Source organism: Camarhynchus parvulus, chromosome Z, assembly GCF_901933205.1.
Source record: "Camarhynchus parvulus chromosome Z, STF_HiC, whole genome shotgun sequence".
Classification (NCBI taxonomy): domain Eukaryota; kingdom Metazoa; phylum Chordata; class Aves; order Passeriformes; family Thraupidae; genus Camarhynchus; species Camarhynchus parvulus.
The window spans coordinates 22,728,128-22,750,417 of record NC_044601.1 but is presented as its reverse complement, the minus strand read 5'-3'; the positions used below and the strand labels follow the sequence as shown (position 1 = coordinate 22,750,417).

General features: G+C 38.9%; 1 protein-coding gene across 1 annotated transcript in view; it reads left to right on the top strand.

The window, feature by feature from the left end:
- The window catches only part of TRPM3 (transient receptor potential cation channel subfamily M member 3), a 259,332-nt gene that overhangs the window by 187,863 nt on the left and 49,179 nt on the right, over positions 1-22,290 (top strand). Inside the window, exons 9-12 of the mRNA XM_030968168.1 lie at positions 4,616-4,688; positions 11,631-11,731; positions 13,567-13,701; positions 16,396-16,446. Of these exons, the coding sequence (XP_030824028.1) occupies positions 4,616-4,688; positions 11,631-11,731; positions 13,567-13,701; positions 16,396-16,446 (360 nt within the window). The remainder of the gene's footprint in view (positions 1-4,615; positions 4,689-11,630; positions 11,732-13,566; positions 13,702-16,395; positions 16,447-22,290) is intronic.

The window sequence follows — 22,290 nt, the reverse complement described above, 5'->3', positions numbered from 1 at the left end:
TCACTAGGTTGTTCTTCCTTCTGTATTTTTGTCTTCTAAGGTTGTCCAGAGGGTAAAACTCAACAGGCTTAAAGGGTCTGCAGTAGGTAGGTGCTCTTAGGAAATTTCTCTTCTCTGAAGGAATAAAGGCTTTTCTTTTTCTTAGCAATGAGCTATTAAATGGGTTTCTAAGGCTTTAATTTTCTGTTATTTTGGCATCTACCAAGGTGGAAGACACTCATCCAGAAGGAGATAGCTGGGAATAGAGCTTACTGACTGAGGTATCCTCCTTTAGCACAGCATGTTTTATAGTGCAGCAGCACCTGTATCCCATTTTAACAGGGTCCAGCCAATGTCCCCAGTGTGTCCCTTTTTAGTTCTCTGCAGAGATTCACCCACCTATGTACATGTAAGTTGCACTGGCAGATTGTGACATACATTAATGACTCTTGGAGTTGACCACATTGGAAACCTAAAATTATTACCTGTTAACTCAGGGGAAAGAAAACACCAGAACAAGAGGTCTCCAGCAAAACAGATAGGTTTCTTAAAGATCTAAAGATATTGGACATTTCTAAGTGTAAATTCTGCATAAGTATTTTAGGGCGTGTCTGCATTTCCTCTTGCCTCTGACTACAGAAATTAAAGGTTGCTACAAGTATTTTAAACCTTCCATACTTGCAGAAAAATGTCTTTTGTCAATCCATCAATATCTGGCACCAGGTAAAAAATGTCTCAGTGTCAAGCAATAACAGTGAGAGGCATCTATGCTGAAGGAGAGGTGGATGCCATCCAGCCAGCTGCTGTGGATGGATAGCTCAAACAGCCCTGTGTCTGCAGGTATCTATAGTGAGAAGTGGTTGATATGTTCTCAGATTTTCTGCTGTGTTCTGCTTTTCAGCCCAGGCTCCAGCCAGAGTGTTTATTTGGAGCTGGTTCTGTGTTCTCACTGACAGCCTCACATGATAGGGTCACCCTCAGTTATTCCTGCTTACTGAGTATCTGCCTGGACAAAAGTTCAGTTGCCTTAAACAGGAGGAGTGCCTCTGCCACAGACAGCAGCAGCTATGGATAGTGACAGTAAATCTAAACCAGAAGAGGAGGCTGAACATATTTGTTTACTGCCTCTGTGAATCCAGAAAATACAGAAATCCACAGTGCCAGCTGAGTCTTTGAGGTCCTAAACTCAGAGCATTTTGAAATTAAGTTAGCATTTGGTTGAGAGCCAGCTGAACATGAGCCAGCATGTTTGCCTCAGTGGCCAATAAAGTTAGTGGCATCCTGGCTTATATCAGCAACAGTGTGGACAGCAGGACCTGGGCAGTGACCATCCCCCTGTGCTCAGCCTGAGGTGAGAGACTCCCTGAGGCCTCACCTTGAGCCCTGTGTTTGCTTTTGGGTCAGCAGTTGTGTTAGGGGAAGTTCAGGTTGAATATTAGAAGAAGGTTCTTCACTGAGAGAGTGTTTGGGCGCTGAAACAGGCTACACAGGGAAGAGGTCCCAGTACTAAACCTGACAGAGTTCAATGAGCATTTGGATAATACCCTCAGCTACATGGTATGACTCTTGGGGTCTCCTGTGCAGGGCCAGGAGGTGTACTCGATGATCCTTGTGGATTCCTTCCAGCTCAGGATATTCTCTGTTTCTGTGATAATGTGAGGCGCTAAGTCATGTCCAGACAAGGGCAGCAGAGCTGGGGAAGGGTCTGGAGTACAAATCTAATCAGGATCAGCTGGGGGAGCTGAAGGTGTTTAGCCTGGCACAAAGGAGCCTTATCACTCTCTGGAACTCCCTAAAAGTTGGTTGTGGTGAGGCAGGGATCAGTTTCTTCTCTCAGGTGGGAGATGCAGGTTTGGATTGGATATTAGGAAACAAATCTTCACTGAAAGGCTTGTCAGGCACTGGACCAGGCTGTCCAGGAAAATGGTTGAGTCACCATTACTGGAGGTATTTAAAAGATGAGTTGATGTGGCACATGGTTTACCAGTGGACTTGACAGTGCTGTGTTAACTGTTTAACTGGATGATCTTAGACATCTTTTCCAAACTAAAAAATCATATGATTATGTGACTGTATGGAGTATCATATTTTTCCTTGGTTCTGTCTGAAATTCTAATTCAATATCAGACATGACCCCAAAATTATAATTCTGGTGGCAGTCTGAGCAATCTTTTAGTTTCCATCTTTTTTTTTCCCCAATTATTTGTGTTTCCTATTTTGCTACTTGAATTATGCTAGGCCTCTTAAAAATAATAAAGCAATAGTTGATGTGGAAGGACAGCCTTTTTATTCTAATGTAACTAATTTACATATTTCCATTTTATTTTTAATACAGCAACACTTCATTCTTCTGATGGGTTTATTTTTCTGATGCATGCAGAGAAGAGGGTTGAAAAAGAAATTGGAAGCTTAAGGTTATATGTGGTCCAATGTCAGAAAAGTACTTTCTTTAATTTTCCTGTGGTGATAAGCTGTTCAGTGCTTGCAATTTATATGATTACTTTTTATTAAGCTGGGAGTTCACCGATCATGTGTTTAGTTTGAGATGTTGTTTGTTCCTCCTCCAAACTGTGTTGTCCATTATATTCAGTCCCCAATGTGCAGACTGCCTCTCCTGATGTCTAAAGACAGAGAAGGACATTTTGCCATTTCGTGCTACCTCCAAGTTTGTCATCTGTGGCAAGGGAAGCACATCATGACCATGTAGAGCAGAGGGTCTGGTCTCATCAGCTCACATACTGACTGTGTTTTGAGATGAGACATACATAGAAATGTGTATTTCTATTCACATTACCTGTGGGCAGAGTACCTGCATTGTCAGGAAAGCTTCATTGGCAGTCATCACGGAAATAGGAAAAAAATTGGAAAATTATAATGAAACATTTCTTTACAAGAATGTGATCAAACCTAGGATCAACCCTGATCAAATCCAGGCTCCTGGAAAGGTGGTTGATGTTCCATGCTTGTCAGTGTTTAAGAGGCATTTGGACAATGCCCTTAGTACCGTGCTTTAACTTTTGGCCAGCCCTGCATCAGGCAGTTGGACTAGATCATTTTTGAGGGTCCCATCCAACTGAAATAATCTATTCTGTTACTATTCTATTCCTATTCCAATTCTATCCTATTCTATTCCATTCTGAAGTTGTGGTCTGGGGATAGACATCAAGTAGTTTGCCAGAAACATCTGTATATTCCAGAGAGAGAGAGAGAGAGAGAGAGAGATAGAAAACACTTCATTAAAGTATCATTTATGCTTTGTATCAAGAGCACCGTGAAGGATCAAATCAAGTCTAACTTGGAAATAGTGTACTTTAGCTGGGGAAGTTGCCTAACATAAGTAATATCTTACATCACCTAACTCAACTGACTAATTGAGCTAAGCCAGTTTCCTATTCCTTTATCCAGTTTGCTTTTTAGCCTCTAAGATGCTGTTGTACTGTCACTGCTACCAAAGCCTCTGAAACTCTGGGATCAAAAGAAGGTAGAATAGGTGCTAAAGGAGGGCTGCACTGGATTTCCTGGGATGCACTCTACAGCACTTTTCAGCTGTCAGACTGGAGCTTATCACTGAAGTTTTGCCTTGTCCTTCAGACCTTGTATCTGTCCTTCTTCTGTGATGGTAGACAGTCCTTGGTGCCCTGATGTTTGCTGAATATCAGATGCTGTTGCAGTTCAGTGCTGTATGAGTAGGAATCTAGGAACATGGAAACAACAGATGTTGCTCAATATGAATATAAAAAAATGCTTATGTAATTCCTAATTAAAGGTGTCACTTATTCTAAAAAAAAAATAATTGAGGCATCCATACCAACAAAAGAAAAAACAGACAAGTGCTCAGATCAAAATGATGGCATAGTTTTCATGAGTAAAGGAAAGGCACAAGTAAAAAGCTGCAATCTGGGTTGCTTCATAAGAAGCAGAGATTCAAAAAAAGCTATTGCTATGGCAACAAAAGGAGCAAGGGGATTCACACTTCTGTATGTTTCAGTGCAGTCTTAACCAAGAGTAACTCTGGCAAGAAGGAACAGCTGCACATTCATTCTTATAATTTATGGATTGTGAATCTCACCTCACTGCCTCAGAGCCTATAACTTAGAGCTATAGGTCATTGACCATACATGGCTGACGATGTTCCCAGACCTGTTAGAAGCATAATTCTTAGATTATTTATCAAAGGCTCTCCTATATAGAATCTCAAGGTTGAGTAGGTTTCTAATATCACTTGAAAATATTTATTCTATTCCATATGCCGTCAATTAGGTCCACACTCATAAGACACCTAAATCTTTCTTGTAATCTGTTGAGAACATTAAGTCTATTGTCACTCTAATACAGGAACCTTCCTTCATCTCTAGAATGTTTACAGGAACATTCCTTCATCACTTACATCCCTGTAAGTGTCACTGAATGCCTTTTTTCCATATGAAGAGTAATACAATTTCTATCTTACAAAATTTTATGTCGCAAAATATACTGTGTGTTAATCCAATTTAATTAGCTTCTCATAAAGCAAATAAAGTAAGACTATCTCGTAGACATCAGGACATTTTAAGATTCAAATCACAGTGCCCTAATTTAAGTTGTTTTTTTTTAATTACCCTCGTTTCAATAATGGTATTGTCTATTAATATTGCAGATCACAGTTTTTCGAATGGGATCAGAAGGACACCAGGATATTGATTTAGCTATCCTGACAGCACTACTAAAAGGTAACAGAGTTGAATGAGTCCATATCAATCCATTTTGTGTCTCTGTTGTCCTGAAACCTGCATTTATTGACATATCTATCAAGATGATAAATCTATACTGTGAAACTGAAGTATGCTTCTTGCTCTAATTGCTTTATACAAACCCAGCTCTTTCTTTAATGTTTAAAGAGCTACTGTTTTTCCTTTCTGAATTTTTGTTCTCCACAATCACTGATGTGTCCCAAGAAATATCAGTGGTGACCCCCCACACCAGTTACTTGAGAAGCTCAGTATTCAGGAGAAGCCAAAGAACTCCTCAGACTTAGATTACCTTAGTAGCTAGAACATCCATTTGGATAAAGCTGGCTCTATTGTCAAAGTAAGATGTTACCTGTAGTCATCCCTAGAAAGTCAGGAAGTAGTGTGAGGTTCCTTTCAGCCTCGACTTGTAGATTTAAGAGCATAGTGATTGGGATGGTTGGACTTTTAATCTTAAACTTGGCTGGTTGTTACATCTTTCTAAGCCATTACATGTTACAATTCTGCTCTTAAAATGTTGACTTTAAATTCGCTGCTATTGCTACAGTTCATGATAGACTCTGGTCTATATTAATAAATAAATTAATTCAAAACAAGAATCAAGTATTTCATCCATTGCCAAATTTCTCCTTTTTGTCCCTTAGAAATAATATAATTGCAGATTTCATTTTTATTTCAAATCTTAACTGAATCCTTCATTGTTAAGACAATCCCTGAAAGTACTGCTCTTGTTTTCTATTAATAAGACAAAGAATGTCTTAGAGTTGTGATTCCACTTTTTCTAAATGTGTTTTCAAGATCTGTATCCCAACATAGATGCCTGGAATCTTCTGAAAATTCACTCTTGGAAGCTGAAGAAAATAAGTCACATGCCTCTGAGGGGTTGTTTTCTATTTGAAATGTTCTTTTGCAGTATTTACATGAGCAACTGTTTTAGTGGTTGCCATCTCAGTATATGAGCAGTCCTCCCTGGTCTGGAATATCCATTTTGCAAGTACTTAATTGGTGCTGTTGGCCCTTTAGTAAAATAAAATTTCCTTTTCTCTTTATGTTAAGAGAAAGTCATCATAAGAAACTTTTATTAGCTCAGGAGGTGCCTGGATCTGTGTAAGTACTTTTGACATCTCCTTTCATGCTTGTCTGAGAACCTTGATTTGAAAATCTGCTGATGGCAGCACCATTTGTTTCTTGCTCAAGAAAGAGCCAGAGGAACTAAGACTTACACCTCATCTTCCCTGCTCCACTGGACTTTCTGATTATGAAGGTACTCAATGAAGATCAGATTCATCAGGCACCTCTAGTTCGTGTAAGCCTCCTGATCACAAGGTGTTTGATCAATATGTGCAAAGATGAGATCTGTTGTCTCAGCCAGGTCTGTTGTCCTTATTCACACCATGTCTTTGTACAAGTGTTCTGGCCCACCTGGAAAGAAATACTGATTTTCTGAAAATATACCTCACTAGCCTGATGGGTACTTGAGTTTTTCACCAAAGTCTAGGGTAGCAATGCTGAACCACTTCTCTATGGCTTTTTAATAAAGAATTTATTTATAACAGGTAAAATAAATAGAATTTTTTTTAATTTTGGAATTTTCATTACATTGAAATTTTCATGGCATTAGAGTTTCCACAGCATTGAAAACTTACTTCCTACAGTTTATTGTCTCTAAAATTAAAGAAAAATAATAATTGTAATAAGTAAATTAAGAGATTTGAAGACTGAGTCTGAGTTATCTTGACATTCATAAATTTAAATTTAAGAATTCATCTCTTCCTATTCTCAAATACTGTGTAAAAAAAAGGAGCAGAGCAATGTATGAACCTGGTGAATGACTACCAGTAACTTTTTCTCAGTCTTCTTGATGAGGAAATTGCAGCTTTTGGTAGTGCAAGAGAAACATATCAACTAATGACCCATCCCACCCTTGCATGAGTGATTTGGTCATGGAGGAGTGGGACAAGGGTTTGGAAACACAAAGTATCACTTCCTATTTGCTGTGTAAAATTTGTGATGAGCTAATCTCTTTTTAAACCCACACCAGACACACTGCCAGTTCAGGAGCTCTTCTGTACAGCATATTCCACCAGCCCCAGACTCAGCACCACAAATTATTTCTTTGTTTGTTTTCACAAGTCTCTTGTTCAATCTTGTCAGCAAGATTTATCTTTCTTGGAAGTGATCTTCAATAAACTACAGAATGGCATCCAAACCGGTTATCAATTTACATTGCACGGATGTCACAACAGCATATGGTTTGCAAATTCTTTTTTTTATGTTTTTAATGTTGAGAGACACAAATGTGGGAAGTAAGTTTCCAAAGGCATGAGTTTATAGCAGGCAAGTTTATCAATACAGTTTAACTGTTTGTGCTCTCTTAACTTGAGCAGTTGGAACTCACACCATAATGGATTTTGTCCTTTTGCAGCTGCTAGTGAAGCAGAAGGCATATGACAGGGAAGTTAAAGACAGCATATGGAGATGGTCTAAAAACACACTTGTTTTGAAGTGGCTTCAAAGATCCTAGTTCACGAAACTGTTGCAATGTCTGGAGCAGACTGGTGCCAGCCATGTTTCAGATGGTGCTCCAGAAGCCTCCCCAGTGCTACTATCAGCACTGGGAAAGGGAGAGGTGCTGTGTGGTGTGTGCATACAGTGATATTACTGCCATGTACCTGCTGGGATAAACCATGCTAGGCTGCGGCAGAGCTGAAGTTCTGCATACTTTCCAGCCTGTGAGTAAGTGATGATTCATGCTCACTGAATAGCCATCATGTAATATCAGATGGTCAAGGATAGTCTGCCAACCATGAAATCACAGACACAAAAAGGTTTCAGACTTAGGTCAGTTATCTGGTTGCTGCACTTGTAGCTGTTTTTGCTATCTGCTTTTATATTGTCAATTGGTTTCCTAATTGCCAGGACGGTTCTGTAGCAAAAGCTGTGGAAAGGCAGCCTTTGCACTAGAGAGCTGCTGAAACAGGAGACAGCATTGGACCTGCAAAGACACAGAGCAAAAAATTAATTTGTTTTTTTTTTTTTAATTCTCCCTAATCTAGTTCTTTTCTTTAGATGTTGAAAGAGGAGACTGACATGCTTAGGTACACTGTGGAAATGGATATCCCGCAACCATTTCAGTCTAGGTGGATGTTTCGTGTCATTTTATCTTTCCAGATATCACCAAGATCATAGGCTATTCCAGGAGAATCCTTTAGGGGTTTATGTTGGTCACAATAAGCTTTAGCCAGTACATAAAAGCCTGTAGTAATAAGTATATAAAGGCTCTTCAGTAATCCTGCAAGTGCACAGCACTCATTGTCTGATATGTACCTGGCTCCCCGAGGAGACAGCGTTGAGTTTATAGTCCCAGGCTGTATCATAAAGGAGTTATTACATTTTCAGTCCAAAATATTGAGTAGACAATGTGACTTTTTACCAAAAGAGTCTATGCAAGCCCTGCTGAATGGCAGCCTAAGAACATAAAATTAACATCTGCAGGAACTAACAGCTGTCCCAGCAGTCTATCTATATCCAGTGGTATCTATAACAAGATAAAATACTGCCAAAACAATGTATTGCATCCCAACTGTAACTTTTTTTTCTAGGAGCAGATGAAAGAAAGGGTCACACTGCACATGTTGTCATCATAGTCTCAAAATATTCTTTTGAGGAACATATCTTAGAATCAGCCAGACACAAGAATACTGAGTAAATATTACAGAGACATTAGTCATAATACCCAAAACATTATTTCACGCAATAAGTATGATATGGTAATTAAAATAATACAATGCAATAGGTTATTAACTCTACCTTATTTATTTCCCAAATATCCTTTGGCTTTGATTTGGGCACATTACAGTGACGCTCATGAGTGACAGGCATCCCCAGAGAGGTCACTTTTTGGATTCTTCCTGCTGACTCAAGTCCATATTCTATGGCACTGAATACAGTCAAGGAAATTATTGAAAGGAGACTGTATCTTAAGAAGGCCATCTCATGTTTTTTCTGGGGAGTTTTTCTTATATGAGTGGAATCATTCATACTGCTTAATTGTGGGTAGAATTCCACCTAAAATAGCCTGAATACTTCCTTTTTCATGCGAGACAAAGGCCATCAATTCTATCCTAGAATAAAATCAATTAAAAGGCATCCACAGCCCATATGCTGCTCTGTACAAACATTTATAGCTTGGATTTTCCTTCTCCTCTTAAGTAAAATCAGTGTTATCCACATTCATCTGAAAACCCCTCAGAGAAGATGGGAAAGAGGAGAAGGAACAAGGGCTTTCCAGCAAGAAACTGTACTGTGGAAGCACTCATCCAACCAAACGCACCAGAGCCCCAGGATGCACATCCGTAATCTATACCCTAGCTGATAGGCTGCTTCAGACCTGGAGTAAAACATCCCCTTGAGAAACCACACATTTCCTTCAACTGCCAGCTACCTGCAGTGCTCTGTGAGACGATGAAATCAAACATCGTGGCAGCAAGCACTGAGAAGAGCATCAGCTCTGGAACTGCACATGCACCAACAGGAAAACTTGGCCACTGCTGGCAGCCTTAAGCACAATGAAGGGAGATGGGAAGGACAGGTTGGACCGCAGCTTGCTTTCCCCTCTGCTCAGTATTTGGAGCAATCAGCATGCTCAAAGAAAATAATTTTGGTGAATGGATGAGCAGGCACCACCTCATGCCCCATGCCAGCCATTCCTTCCTGTGATCAAATGCACCAGAAGACCCTCTATTTATCTGCCAGCTGAATCTTTTCTAAAGCATGAAGAGGGCCAGGACTGCTAGGGTCAGTTGCCACAAACTGGAGAGCACTCCCTGCTGGGGCTCAGAGGTTATTTACCTAGAGCCTCAGTGATTTAGCTTGATTTCTGCCCCAAGTGGGGGCAGTGTAAACAGCCCCCTTCCCACCACAAGTCCGTCTGATCCACTTTTGATCCAAAATTATTTCTGGCTAGATGGCACCTCTGGCTACCCATATCATAGGCTGTAGTAAAAAAATCAGGTACTGGAGCTCCCTCATCACATGTGTGAAATGTTGTGAGGCTGTGGGATCACCATCCCTGCCCCCAGGTTTTAGAGTTCACCCATATACTTCCTCCATGGCTCACCAAAAACCTTGCCTAAGCACCTGCTAAAGCTCTCACTTCTCCTACAGGCACATGATTGGGAAGGAGGAGATCTGATAAGAACATCTCTTGTTTGCTTCAGAAGGGGGGAAAACATTATTTGCTCTCTGTGTTTAACTTACCCTATCATACTCACTGCAGGTATTTTTTTTCTGTTTTTATAAATAAATCTTGGGATGTTGAAATGTAGAGATATTTTTGCCTTTCCCAAAGGTAAATATTTTCTGTTCTTGAATGCTGCATATTGCTTGTGTAAGAAACTCCAAAAGTTTCAGATGTTGTTGGCATCCCCCCTGAGGTCTCTAGTGAGAGCTCTTGTCTGTGTTGCAGTACATAGCAATGAGAAGTTGTGTCTTATGAAAAGGGTCATTCCTGATACATCTTAGCCACAGAAGTCACAGAAGTATTTTTACTTTTTTTTCCCCTTCTTCATTTGTTTCAATTCTATTCTGTTCCTGCATTGTCTACCTTTTTATCAGAGCTCATTTCTGTGTGAATGTGATTTGGATGATTCACAATTCATCATCTCCCAAACAATTACTGTAGGTATTGACAAGGAATTGGCCATATCAACAATAAAATTACTTCAAAGTTGAGAGTTATGAAATTAAACTATAGGCTATGCTCCACAAAGTTTTTTATTAAGGTCTTCACAGAAAATTTCAGCAGCCAGCTTTATGTTTTCATTGCCTCCAATTTCAGAGTCCACTTTCAACTGGAACAGTGTGTGGGTTTGAATAGTATTGAAATGGGGACACAAATGCTTTGAAGTAATGAAAAGCTTTTATTTATCCTCATTCCATGATATCAGTATAAGAATTAATAAAGACAAAATAACAGTAGAGGTATGAGGTCTTTAAAAAATAAGCCCTTATATAATCACCTAACCACTGGAAGCAGATATGTAGTTAAAAATCAAAGGGCCATTTATTTATTTGGTTGATCAGTTCATTCAGACCAGTTCTCCCTTTGACATTGAGGCACAAATGCTGTTTTATTATTACAAATTAGCTGAGAACCGTGAAATAAAAATGCACAGCAGGACAGGAATGTCCCACAGTGTCCATGAAACCTGCAGGGAAAATTATACCCTCCCTTCAAAAAACAAAGAGCTCCAAATCCATTTTATCATCTGCATAGTTTCTCATTTAATTTGGATATATTATACCTTGACACAAGCTTTATAGAATGCTTACTTACATGGTTATTTCATATGTGAAGGGAAATTTGTCCCACCAGGATGCTTCAGTACAAACAGGGGAGAAACTCCTATGCCTCTTATCCAGCTGGAATGTGTAAGATGCCAAAAAATGCAGAACTACTGAAATAAATGGTATCTGTGTGAGTTGAATCTGCTTGTAATTGCTAGAGGCACGTATGTTTGTGTGTGTGTGTGCACGTTCATGTGATACATATGGGGGTGTGTGTATTCCTGCAGCTCCAGCTGTATCCTGGCTTGTTCTCTTGCTTCACATCCAGTAGGAGGGAAACCAAAAATTGCCTCTTCTGATATCACCTGTATCTGCTGTATTTTGAAGGGAAATATGAGGAAATATTCAATGTATGTAAGACAATCTTAGAACTAGAGATGCAGATTTGAAAACAGATTTTTTTTTTTACAGCTGCAATAGAAGGTTTGGTTTTGTTTTAATATGAGATCAGTTGCAGAAATCACATGGACATCTGTGAGACTCTTCACAAAGAGGAGTTACCAGGGCATGCTGAGCCTAATGTCTTGTTTCTTTTTTCTCCTGCTCTCCTCCCTGCTCCCCTGTCTGTGTACACAGGAGCAAACGCATCTGCTCCCGACCAGCTGAGCCTAGCACTAGCCTGGAACAGAGTGGACATCGCCCGCAGCCAGATCTTTATTTATGGGCAGCAGTGGCCGGTACAGTATATATATATATATATATGTGTGTGTGTATATACACACAACATCTTCTGTTGGAAACACTTTGCACCCTACAGAGTATTAAATCCATTCTCTTTGCAGTGGTGGTTTCAGTGTGGTTTGAAATACACTGGGTCCTGCCAAACACACGTACCTGCCTGGTTCCCAGGCACAGTAGCTGAAGGCAGGCACAGTTGCAGAGAGGTTAATGTGTTCTATCGTCCAAGGAAATGGTGACATCTAGCGATGCCTTAACAGTAGGACACCATACCTCTGAAGAAACGGGAAGTACCAGAGTTATCCTACCAAACATGATTCTGCAAGCTGAGGAAAACAAGTATACAGCCGTGTTTCAGTGCTAGACTATAAATTCAAGGAAAGTCAAAACTTCTTTTTTCTCTCCAAGCAGCATGCTTTTATATGCAAATACTGAATTTGAGGTGATGGTTTGACATAAAAAATACGCCATACAAATGTTGCAGGTCAGATAGACTGCAGGAGCTGATCAGCAGTGTCACCATGAATGGGCTGTGGCTCCAGACCTCTGGTGGTGTTAATTCTACTCCCAGTGCTGCTCTGCATCGATCTGCCTGCTCTACATCTGCACCATCCTGTGCTCCAGTTGCTCCCTGGCTAATACCATTCTCAGGGAGCACCAGGGGCATGGATTCTCTTCAGGAGCAGGAGGACTGTAAATAGAGAAGTTATTGAATACTGTGTCAGGCAGAGGAGGAAGAGTCAGTTCCTTGATCTCCTTGATTGTGCTACAGCTTTTACAGAGGCAGAAGTCGCACAGGGGAAAAAAAAAAAAAAAAAAAAAGGAAAGCCTCAATCTCTATTGTATCTCCTTAAAATCCACTTTATCCATTCAGGAGTTTCAACTGGACCGTATTAGTCACTACTGTGACACTTGTTTCATCACTGTCATTAAAATTTCACATGCTATCATTACACGAGCATTTACAATTCCCCATGGAAAAATTGTAACAATGGGAAAAGCTTCTGTTTAAGTATCCTTGCTTTAAATGTAGCTTTCTACAGTTTGCTGCCCCTAAAAAATGGGACAAAAATCCTTGCCTTTTTAGTCATGGAGTGAATAGAACTATTAATTTTGTCTTTGATATTGGGTGTAAGTATGTGTCAAAACATAGGAGGTATTTTAATGGCATTTAAATGTCTTCATTGTTATCTCTTCATCACCACATCATAGCAAAAATTTGAATAAATTCTGCAAACTGTAATCATTTTGGAAGCTAAAAGCTGGAAGGATGAGATAATTTCTCATCTTTCTAATTCTGCTTGACCTCCAAGAGTTAAGAAGGAGAGGTTTTGTGTAAGAAGACCTCTTGCATTTGGGCCTTCAAAGGAATGCAAATGATGAAGCTATTTCTGTTTCCTGGGTGTTCAAATTTCCCTGAGGTTCCACACCACAAACAGAAGAAAACTCTAGAAAAGACAGAATTAAAATGATTTTGTGTGCACATAAAAAATATATCCAATACAAATAAAATGTTTGACAGGAAAAGAAATAATAATAATAATGACATGGTGAATAAAGTAGAGGTGGGGTCTCCAGTTTTCTGGATTCCAGTTCCTTTGTCCTAAACTATTTTTCCTAGAGTATCCTAATAAGCACTCCAATATTCCTTTTTGAACTGCAGCCCTGAATTAGAAAAATTGTTACAGATTAAAACCATTATTATCCCATTTCAAGTTTAGTAGAGAAACCCTGAGAATTTTGTCAATCCCTCTGCTTGTGCTGGAGTGACTGAATCAGCTGGATGTAGCCTGCCACGCCCAGGAACAGCTTCAATTAATCACTTGCTTTGCAGGTGGGCTCCCTTGAGCAAGCAATGCTGGATGCACTAGTGTTGGACAGAGTGGATTTTGTGAAATTACTCATAGAAAATGGAGTAAGCATGCATCGTTTTCTCACCATCTCCCGGCTAGAGGAATTGTACAATACGGTAGGGCCAGCCTAAGGCAAATTTTCTGTCTCTATATTCACTGTTCTCGCTCCCACTTGTATTGTAATGGCATGATGATGATGATGATGCACCAGGCAGTCAACACCTGCTGCAGAAATTTTCCATTAGTCCATATTGTCTCTCTTGCTTGTCTCTCATATAGCGTAACATGCTGTGCCTTGCCCACATAATCTGTTGTATAGATTTTGTAAAGACACAAAATAAGCTCCGCACCATGCCAGCTAATTTCTTGTCATTGTAATTCCAATATGACAAACCTAAGATTTAGGCAGGTGGTACTGGCTGGAAGACAGTAACTGGCAAGTTAGGACTGATGCAGTGGTGTTATATGACTCCTGACAATATGGTTTCAGAAAAATCTTCCAACTCTTAATCGGTCTCTGTTACAATGAGGGGCTTCCCCATGCCCCCACTGAGTTCCAAAAACTAGACCTTTGACTTTTAAAAACTGTCTGCAAGTTTTTAATCCTTACAATTAAAGTGAATATAAAAGTGCACAAATTAAGTCTTCTGAATTCTCAAATGCAAAATACATTCCAGCATTCATAGTATTATTACCTACTTAGGTAGTAGTTCAGGAAGTTCAAACTTCTTATGTGTAATGAAAAAAAATCTTCAAGGCCTGTCTAGTTGGCAGAATTCCCAGTTCTGTGTGTTGCAGAAGGGCTGTGTTATGGGCATATCTCTTTTCACAAAGGTGTGTTCCTGACAGTAGTTTTCAAAGCCTTTGCTGTCATAAGCTGCTACACTGGACTGTTGTCTGGAGGTGTATCACACTGATGGTGACCAGAAGTCAGTCTTGCGAAATATCAAATATTCATAAAGGATTAATGAAAAGGATTCATTAAATTTGGGCAAACTAGGGAGGGACGGGTATTTAGATAGATAGAGAGATAAATAGATAGATAGATAGATAGATAGATAGATAGATAGATAGATAGATAGATAGATAGATAGATAGATATAAATTTAGATATATGCAGATGCATATATAGGGTACATATGTGCTACCCTAGAGACAAACTCCCATCTGATCTTTGGTCAGCTTACATTTTACCCGTTGACTGGTGTCTATGTATTAAAAACAGAATGCCTATGAGCTTCCTTGTAACAGGGATAAGCATGGTAGTTCTTGTACAAAAGACAGTTTTTACAGGGAATAAGTTTGACAGAAGTCTTCAGTTCCACAGCTAAAAGAAGGGCTTTTTGAACAAATTTATTGCTGTAGAAATCAGCGTACATTTTTTCATGCACAAATTCCAAAAGACACAGGCTCTGAAATGCCTGAACTACCAATTATACTGTATGACCAAATGCATCCATAGTAGCCTTAGCACCAAAAAACAATTACATGGCCAGTTAAAAATTACCATATTTCAGCATAAGACTTAGGAATGACCTGTGAAGCTACAAACCAGTGAATCTTGCCTCTGCTATGGCAAATTTGTAAAAATAGAATAAAGTATAGAACTACAGGCAAGGGAATCAATTTTATGTCAACAAAAAGTTTATCAAGCTTCTATAGGAAAATGTTAAGCCTTAGAAATCTATTTCTACAATCAGCAGGCAGGAGAATAAGAATGTTGCACTTGGTTCCATTTTTTTATTTTTGCAAAACTTTGACAGTATTTTAAAATTTCAAGGGTTATTAAAGAAATATAGCTGCCATGGTTTAGAAGATCAGGGACTATTTTGGTTTAAAACCTACTTGAATGTTAAAAAACAGGGAGAAGGAAAACATGGTCCATTTTTACCGCAAAAGAACATTACGACCAGGGTCATGGAAGACCCTGGAAGACCACAGCTGTTCAGCTTGTTTATGTAAGATCTGAAAAATGGTACCTACAGAAGAGACAATAATATTTGCAGGTGTTTTAGAAAATCTGAAGCAGCGTATGAAGAATCACAGGTAAGTCTCATCATGTTCAGAGATGGGGTTACATAAAATTGTTAGGAAGTGCAGAGCAAACACATATATGGAAACATTGATTCTACGCATGTGTAGTGATCTCATCCATATAAGCTACAACCAAGGAGACCTTTCATAAAAGTCTCTTAAAAAATCAGCAACAGTCAAAAACAAAGCAGAAAATAAAGTAAGATATAATAGTAGTAATAGTATAATCAAAATTACAGGACTCCTCTGCAGAATATTTTTACAAGGGTAGCTGGAGTCAAAAAAGATTGGAAAAATTCACACACCTTGCATTCAGAATTCACATGTATGTGCATTCACAGGGAGCAGCTTTCAGAGGAGACAGCCTCAATGCAATGCCAGACTCAGAGTGTCTCTGAGCCACCAGTGGTGGAACTGGAAGTCCTGAGTGCAGGAAGGCTAAGACTAAAGCAGTTGGTTGTGCTTCCACTCTTTCCCAGAGGCTGTGCTGTGCTGCTGGTTTTCTAAGCCAGGAGCCTAACCCAATACATAGGACTTCAGTTTTCATCCATTGTGGCAGTTCATAGGATTTTCTTAAGGAAGAGTTTTCTACAAAAGAGGAAAACAGGTGAAATAATGCTCTTGTGATTGTTTGGGTTTTTTTTTTTTTAATTGATAACACTGTACAATTGAAGTGCTCTCAGCTGCCTGATTTCTAAACCAGCAAGGCAAGAAAGTTATCTCAACATTTATATTTTGTGCAAACTATTTTGTTCTTCTTCATTTGTCCTTTGCAGAGACACGGACCATCCAACACTCTGCATCATCTAGTCAGGGACGTGAAAAAGGTAAGAGTCCAATAGACGGTAGGTTGAAAAAAATGTTATTGGTTTTTTTGTAGCTAGATACAATCTGTTTTGCATGAGCTTTCAGTCAGAGCCTTCTCCTTCCTGCCAGTACAGAATGTCCTGTTTGTGTGCTCCAAATATGAACTTTTTGCATACAAAGCACAATTAGCAAGTTATTTGGCTTGCTTTCTCTGTGGTTTTAGACGCTTGAGTAATAGTGTGTCTGCTGCCGTAATTGTAGGCTCTTACATACTGTGTGGATTTATGCTGTTACTTGTATTTTTCCATACCTGCAACTGTTGTCAAAGCTACTTTCTGTGTTGCTAGTTTACTTCTGAGCCTGTAAAATAGCTGTTACCCTTGTGCTGGATCCTGGCTTTTTGAAACAGTTCCTCATTCTGTATTGTATGGTACATTTTAGCTATCCTCCTCAGCAGAAATATAAAAACTAGTAGTGCAAGTTCCCACTGACCCTTATCATGTTAATTTCAAGAATCTTGAATTATAAAAACCTATTAGAAGAGCTGGACAGAAATACTGAAAGGTCTAGTGGCAGGAAGGAGATACAAATACCTTTACCAATGTGCTCAGGATTAAAAGTGTTACAGTGGCTGCAAGGAATAAAAATCCCTTATCCTTTAAATATATGAATCAAGTAAGGAGATTGAGTCTGCAAATGACCTCATCAGCTTGAGTATTCTCCCAGAGCATGTGCGGATTACAACCTTGCACATTATGTAAGTCAGACCTCAAGGGTAGCATACTTGAGAAAGGATATCTCTGTATGTGGAACTAGATAGAAAATTTTAAAAGGAGACGATATTTTTTCCAAGAGCACAGATTTTAGTGGTTTTTATCTGACAGTGACAGAATTGAAGCCACCTAAGGGAGGAGAGTAGTATTGTGTCATATAGCACCTTTTTACTAAGTAATTTTACAGAGTATTCAGTGGCATGTTAGGAAGTGTTCTGGTGGTATTCTTTGGTTGGTGTGTTGAATGGCATCATCATTGTCCAATTAGGTATAGTGTATTAAGTGACCATTGAAAAGTGTGAAATGCCTATAAAAAGAAACTATGCACAAATCCCCTTGGATTGAGCGGAGTGAAGCTAGGATCTATTTAGAATGGATACTGCTCTTGAAGCTGAAGTTTCCAGAATATTTTATTACTCAATATGCAGTTATTTATGTGCCTTTATGAATTTGAAAGAAGCATAATCCGTCTTCTATTTTTTTTCCAAGTGCCTTCTCTTCCCCAGAATCACCTTTCCAAGTTCTTCTTCAAAGGCATAGCAAATTGTATGTTGAGTAACTAAATAACATGTATCTCTTTTTTCTGAGCCCCTAACTAAATATGTATTTTTAAAGAAACTCTTGAAAGAAAAGGCATCAAAATAGCCAAAGATGATCTGTACTCATGGATTTATATGAATAGACACTAAATAAACTTACACTATATTTGATGACATTATTTGTTCCATAGTGATTTCTAACTACTAGGTGATGCTTATTTTTCCATAAATTTATCTTTCTTTCCTCTGCCAATATCAAAAATCTTCAGTAATTCCAACTACATTGAATCAGTCTTATGAGCATAGGTGAGGGCTTTGAAAACAGACAGCCTGGTGTGGCTCTTTAGCACCTTCCTGAAGAAAACTGGACCTCTGGGGCTCTATTTCTTGTTTCGTCCAGGATGAGGAACAGCCAGGTTTCATAAGGAGAAGTGACAGCTCGCTATAGCCCTGACAACTGAGCAGATCCCTCACCAATCAACCAAGCCATAAATCAGTCCACAGATCTGACAGCAGTTTAAACAAAAACACCTCTTTGGAAAAAACTTTTTAATGGACACATCACCATTTGACAGTTTGGTGGCCCATCATGCATGCAAGACAGACCACACTGCTGATGCTAGTTTTTTGAGTTCATATGTATTTTGATTCCACACACCTAACCTCTCAGATTTAATTACAGCATCACAGAATATAAATATAAAGTATGTAATACACCACCTTGATACAATACCTAATCAATATGAAATACTGTGCATTTACATGTTCCTCTCAATTTTAAAACCTGCACTATTTAAAAGGGTGTATGCTAAAAAAATTGCATCTTGATCATTGTGGATTCTCAGATGGAGAATGGATATTAAAAATCACAGAAGCAGTAATTTACTACTGTTGTACTATATAGCTGTATAAATCAGTAGGAGAGTATTGGTTTGGTTTGGTTTGGTTTGGTTTGGTTTGGTTTGGTTTGGTTTGGTTTGGTTTGGTTTGGTTTGGTTTGGTTGAAAAACAACCTTGCTTGCTTAATAAAGCAAATAATGAGAACAACAGAAGTCACATTATCAGATTCCATTTGTGGCAGCCTGTAGACACATATGTGCACACACATGTGCACACAAAACATATAATACAACAATATATTTTCCCTTTGGATTTCTAAATGCTTCTGTGAAGATTGATAGCCTAGGCAGCATACTGTAAAGGCCTGGAGACACAATCTTAAGGAATTTACAGCAATCTAAATGTACATAAATTTTGCATGTATTAACAAGACAAATTATGTCATAATGACTCTGCCTCAGATCACCTTTCAGTCCTCTCAATTCCACAGCTACATAGCAGGGCCAACCTGCCTGCAGTTTTGGCCTCATGGCCATTTTGCCATCTCCTATCAAGGGTCCAGAATTTCACACTTAACTTTGGCTTCCTTCCATAGACCATACACAGCAATATACCCAGGCTAAGCAGAAAGAATCAGACAGTGGCTGTCCTGGACACCCTGTGTCTGCAAGTGGAGGTTTTCCTCTACAAATCTAAAAAAATAAAAATCTTTCCCTGCCTCAACTAGCTGATGAAGATCAGTAGTAATTAATAGATGGATTTTTTTTTTTTCATTTATCCAAAACATTGTATATAATTAACAGATCTCAATTCCACTTCAGGATTATTTACATTTCCAAAGTTGGGGTTTTTTTGGTCTGCTACTGTACATCTGCATTTCCAAAGAACAAACTGGCAATATATAGAATTTTGGCAGTATTATTTCTTTCTCAGCATGCAGACTCAGAGGTTTGATACATGGTGACACAAAAATGCACTTGAAGTCAAAAAATTACTACAACTGACTAGCTACAGTTTAAACCTGAAATTTCTTCAGGAGAAGAATTGTGCATTAACACTGAAGAGTTTGTCCCAACATTAAAAGATTTGTTGATTATTAGCCAGGACAACTATCATACCTCTAAATCAAACTTCCTCCTTGGTCATTCTTGACCACCTAGACTGCACTAGAATTAGTTCATCCAAATTCTTGTTGTTCTTGGGGCAGTTCTATCCCACTTGCACCACTATGTTTCATTTACAAGCACTCTTAGCACTGCCAGGGTGCTTCAAGCTGTCTGCTGACAGAGCAAGTGCTTTGGCATGTGTGTAGCTCCTCTCACAAGGATGGTCCAGTCTTCTTTACTAGGGTTTCGCACTTTGGAAGAGCAATGTTTATGAAATGTGTATTTTTCCTGTGGATTTGAGAGTTTTCTTTAGTGAAGTGTTTCAGTATTATCTGGGAGGTTTAGATGCATCTTTTATCAAAGTTATTTTACTGGAATCTTTTTATCTAAATCTTTCATGAATATTTAGAAATCAAAACTGTATCAAGATTCTCAGCTTTGTAATACGTGTAGCACCCTGATGCCTGTTGTTCTTTAACTGCTCAAATGTTTTTTGCCACTTAATAACATTAAAGCATTCCGTTTGAGTGAAGACCTTAAGTTAGAAGGAGTCCTGCCTTGGAGGTGCAACTCCCATTTCTGCTAATCCTTTCATCCTTGCTCTAGTAGAATTATCCTCTTACACATTCTGGGAAGACAAGAACATTTTAAGGGGAAAACCAACCAAACCTATCAGAATTTACTTTTTAAAATGTAATTTTTTAGGTTTATTTTTCATATAATTTTTAGATGTTATCTTTCTTAAACTGTTCAGCATAAATATTACCATGTCCAAATTATCTAAGCTAATACACATTCTTGAAAACCATAGTAATTCCCCCTTTCATCAAATTAAACGAGATTAGGAAGGTTGCAAAAAGATGCTGGAGGACATTACTTTAAAATGGTTGGCAGCTCAATTTTTTCCAGTAAATTTGCTTGATTTTTTGTCCCTTTGAATGCCAGCTGATTGCTGGGCATGGTACACTATGAAAGCACAACCTCCCTCTCTCCTTCCTCAGCCTTTGCAGCATGCTGCTTGTACCATGGTAGCAGGGCAGGAAATAAGCCTTGTACTTCATGGCTGAAGTAGAAAAGGAAGGAGGATCTTTGCATCCATTTTTTCTCTTCTGCAGAACCAGTTGCCATCTGCTCTCCATTAGTGATTCTCTGCTCTAATCTGATAAGAACATCTCCAGAGAAGCCAGGCAGATATCTCCAGACATGCAGACATTTCAAGCAAGACATGATAGTCATAAAATTGCTCCATGAATTACTAACCTTCTCCTAATGAATGCATTTAAAAAGCTACAGGCTCACTGTAATCTGTACTGTATATCATTATAGAACATTAGATTATTACAGTGCACTGAAAAAATTTGAATATTTGAAGAGTTACAATTTCTGGTCCTTCTGCAATATTGGCTATATGAGACAATTTTTTATTAGAGTAATATTCCTTTTTTCAGGGCTACTGTTCACAGTACACAGAAGAATAATTTGTCTCTCCACCTTTATTTTGTAGTCATTTCTTTTGCACAGTGACACGCAGAACAGTGAGGGTTCTCTAAATCTGAAAGGTTTCTTGGTGAGGTCTCTAGAGCCAGATGATCTATTCACAGTTTGCTGAATCATGCCTTCTTTTCTGGTAGGGAATGCGTACTGAAATGTGAGCTGTCATCCAGTCAACTCAGAAGCAGAGAATTAGAGAAGGAAGCAAACTTTCATTTGGGTTCATTCCCTTCCCATTAGTCCTTTCCTCCTGTAAAGGGGTCAGAGTTTACCTTGTGTAGTTTTTTTCTGGAGGGAATTGAACAGCAGGTGTGCCCACACTGGAGTTTTGTTCCTCCATTGCCAGAGACCCCCCAGAGACTTGACTGGCACATCTGTGAGTGCAGCTCAGCCTGAAATTGTTCAGCACACAAGATGTCCCATTGGGTTCCCTGCAACTGGAGAATAGACACGCCCCATTAACTCAGAGCAAATTCATATGCAGTGGGAGACAATCTGTTACTGAAATCTTTCTTCATAGTTTAGCAACCCCCAAGCATTGGAGAACTCATAACCTTAGTGATGCCATTTTCAGATTTGAAAATGAAGAGTAGGAGGATGTGTGCAAGGGAGTTCCTATAAAAAGGACAGTAAGATGTGGACATATTTGTCATTCTGTTTCAAGTTTAAAAGTACACATTGAAGATGTCATATACACATACATACACACAGGCATATAGATATACATAGGCATACACATATACACATACGTCTGTATAGAAATATCTAGAGGGTAAGAAAGAAAAAGAAATGGAAGGAGAAGTATGTAGGCATCTTTTCCAGGATCCTGCTAATGACCCTTGCCACAGACTCAGTTCATTTGTTGTGAGACAATCTCCATGGCTCTGCTGGAAACTACATAACTAGATAATGTGTTTAAAGGACTTTTAGTAAAATATGTAAGGAACTCAGATACAGAATATGTAGAAAAATTGCTAGGCCTGCAGTTTTCTTCATAAAAAACTGCAAAATAATTAGCCACAGGTATTTTGTTTACATACAGATGCTTTCCTCCTTCTTGGTGTGAAACATAACAAGGGTGTGTATTCTTTGAACATAACTCCAAGACTGAATGC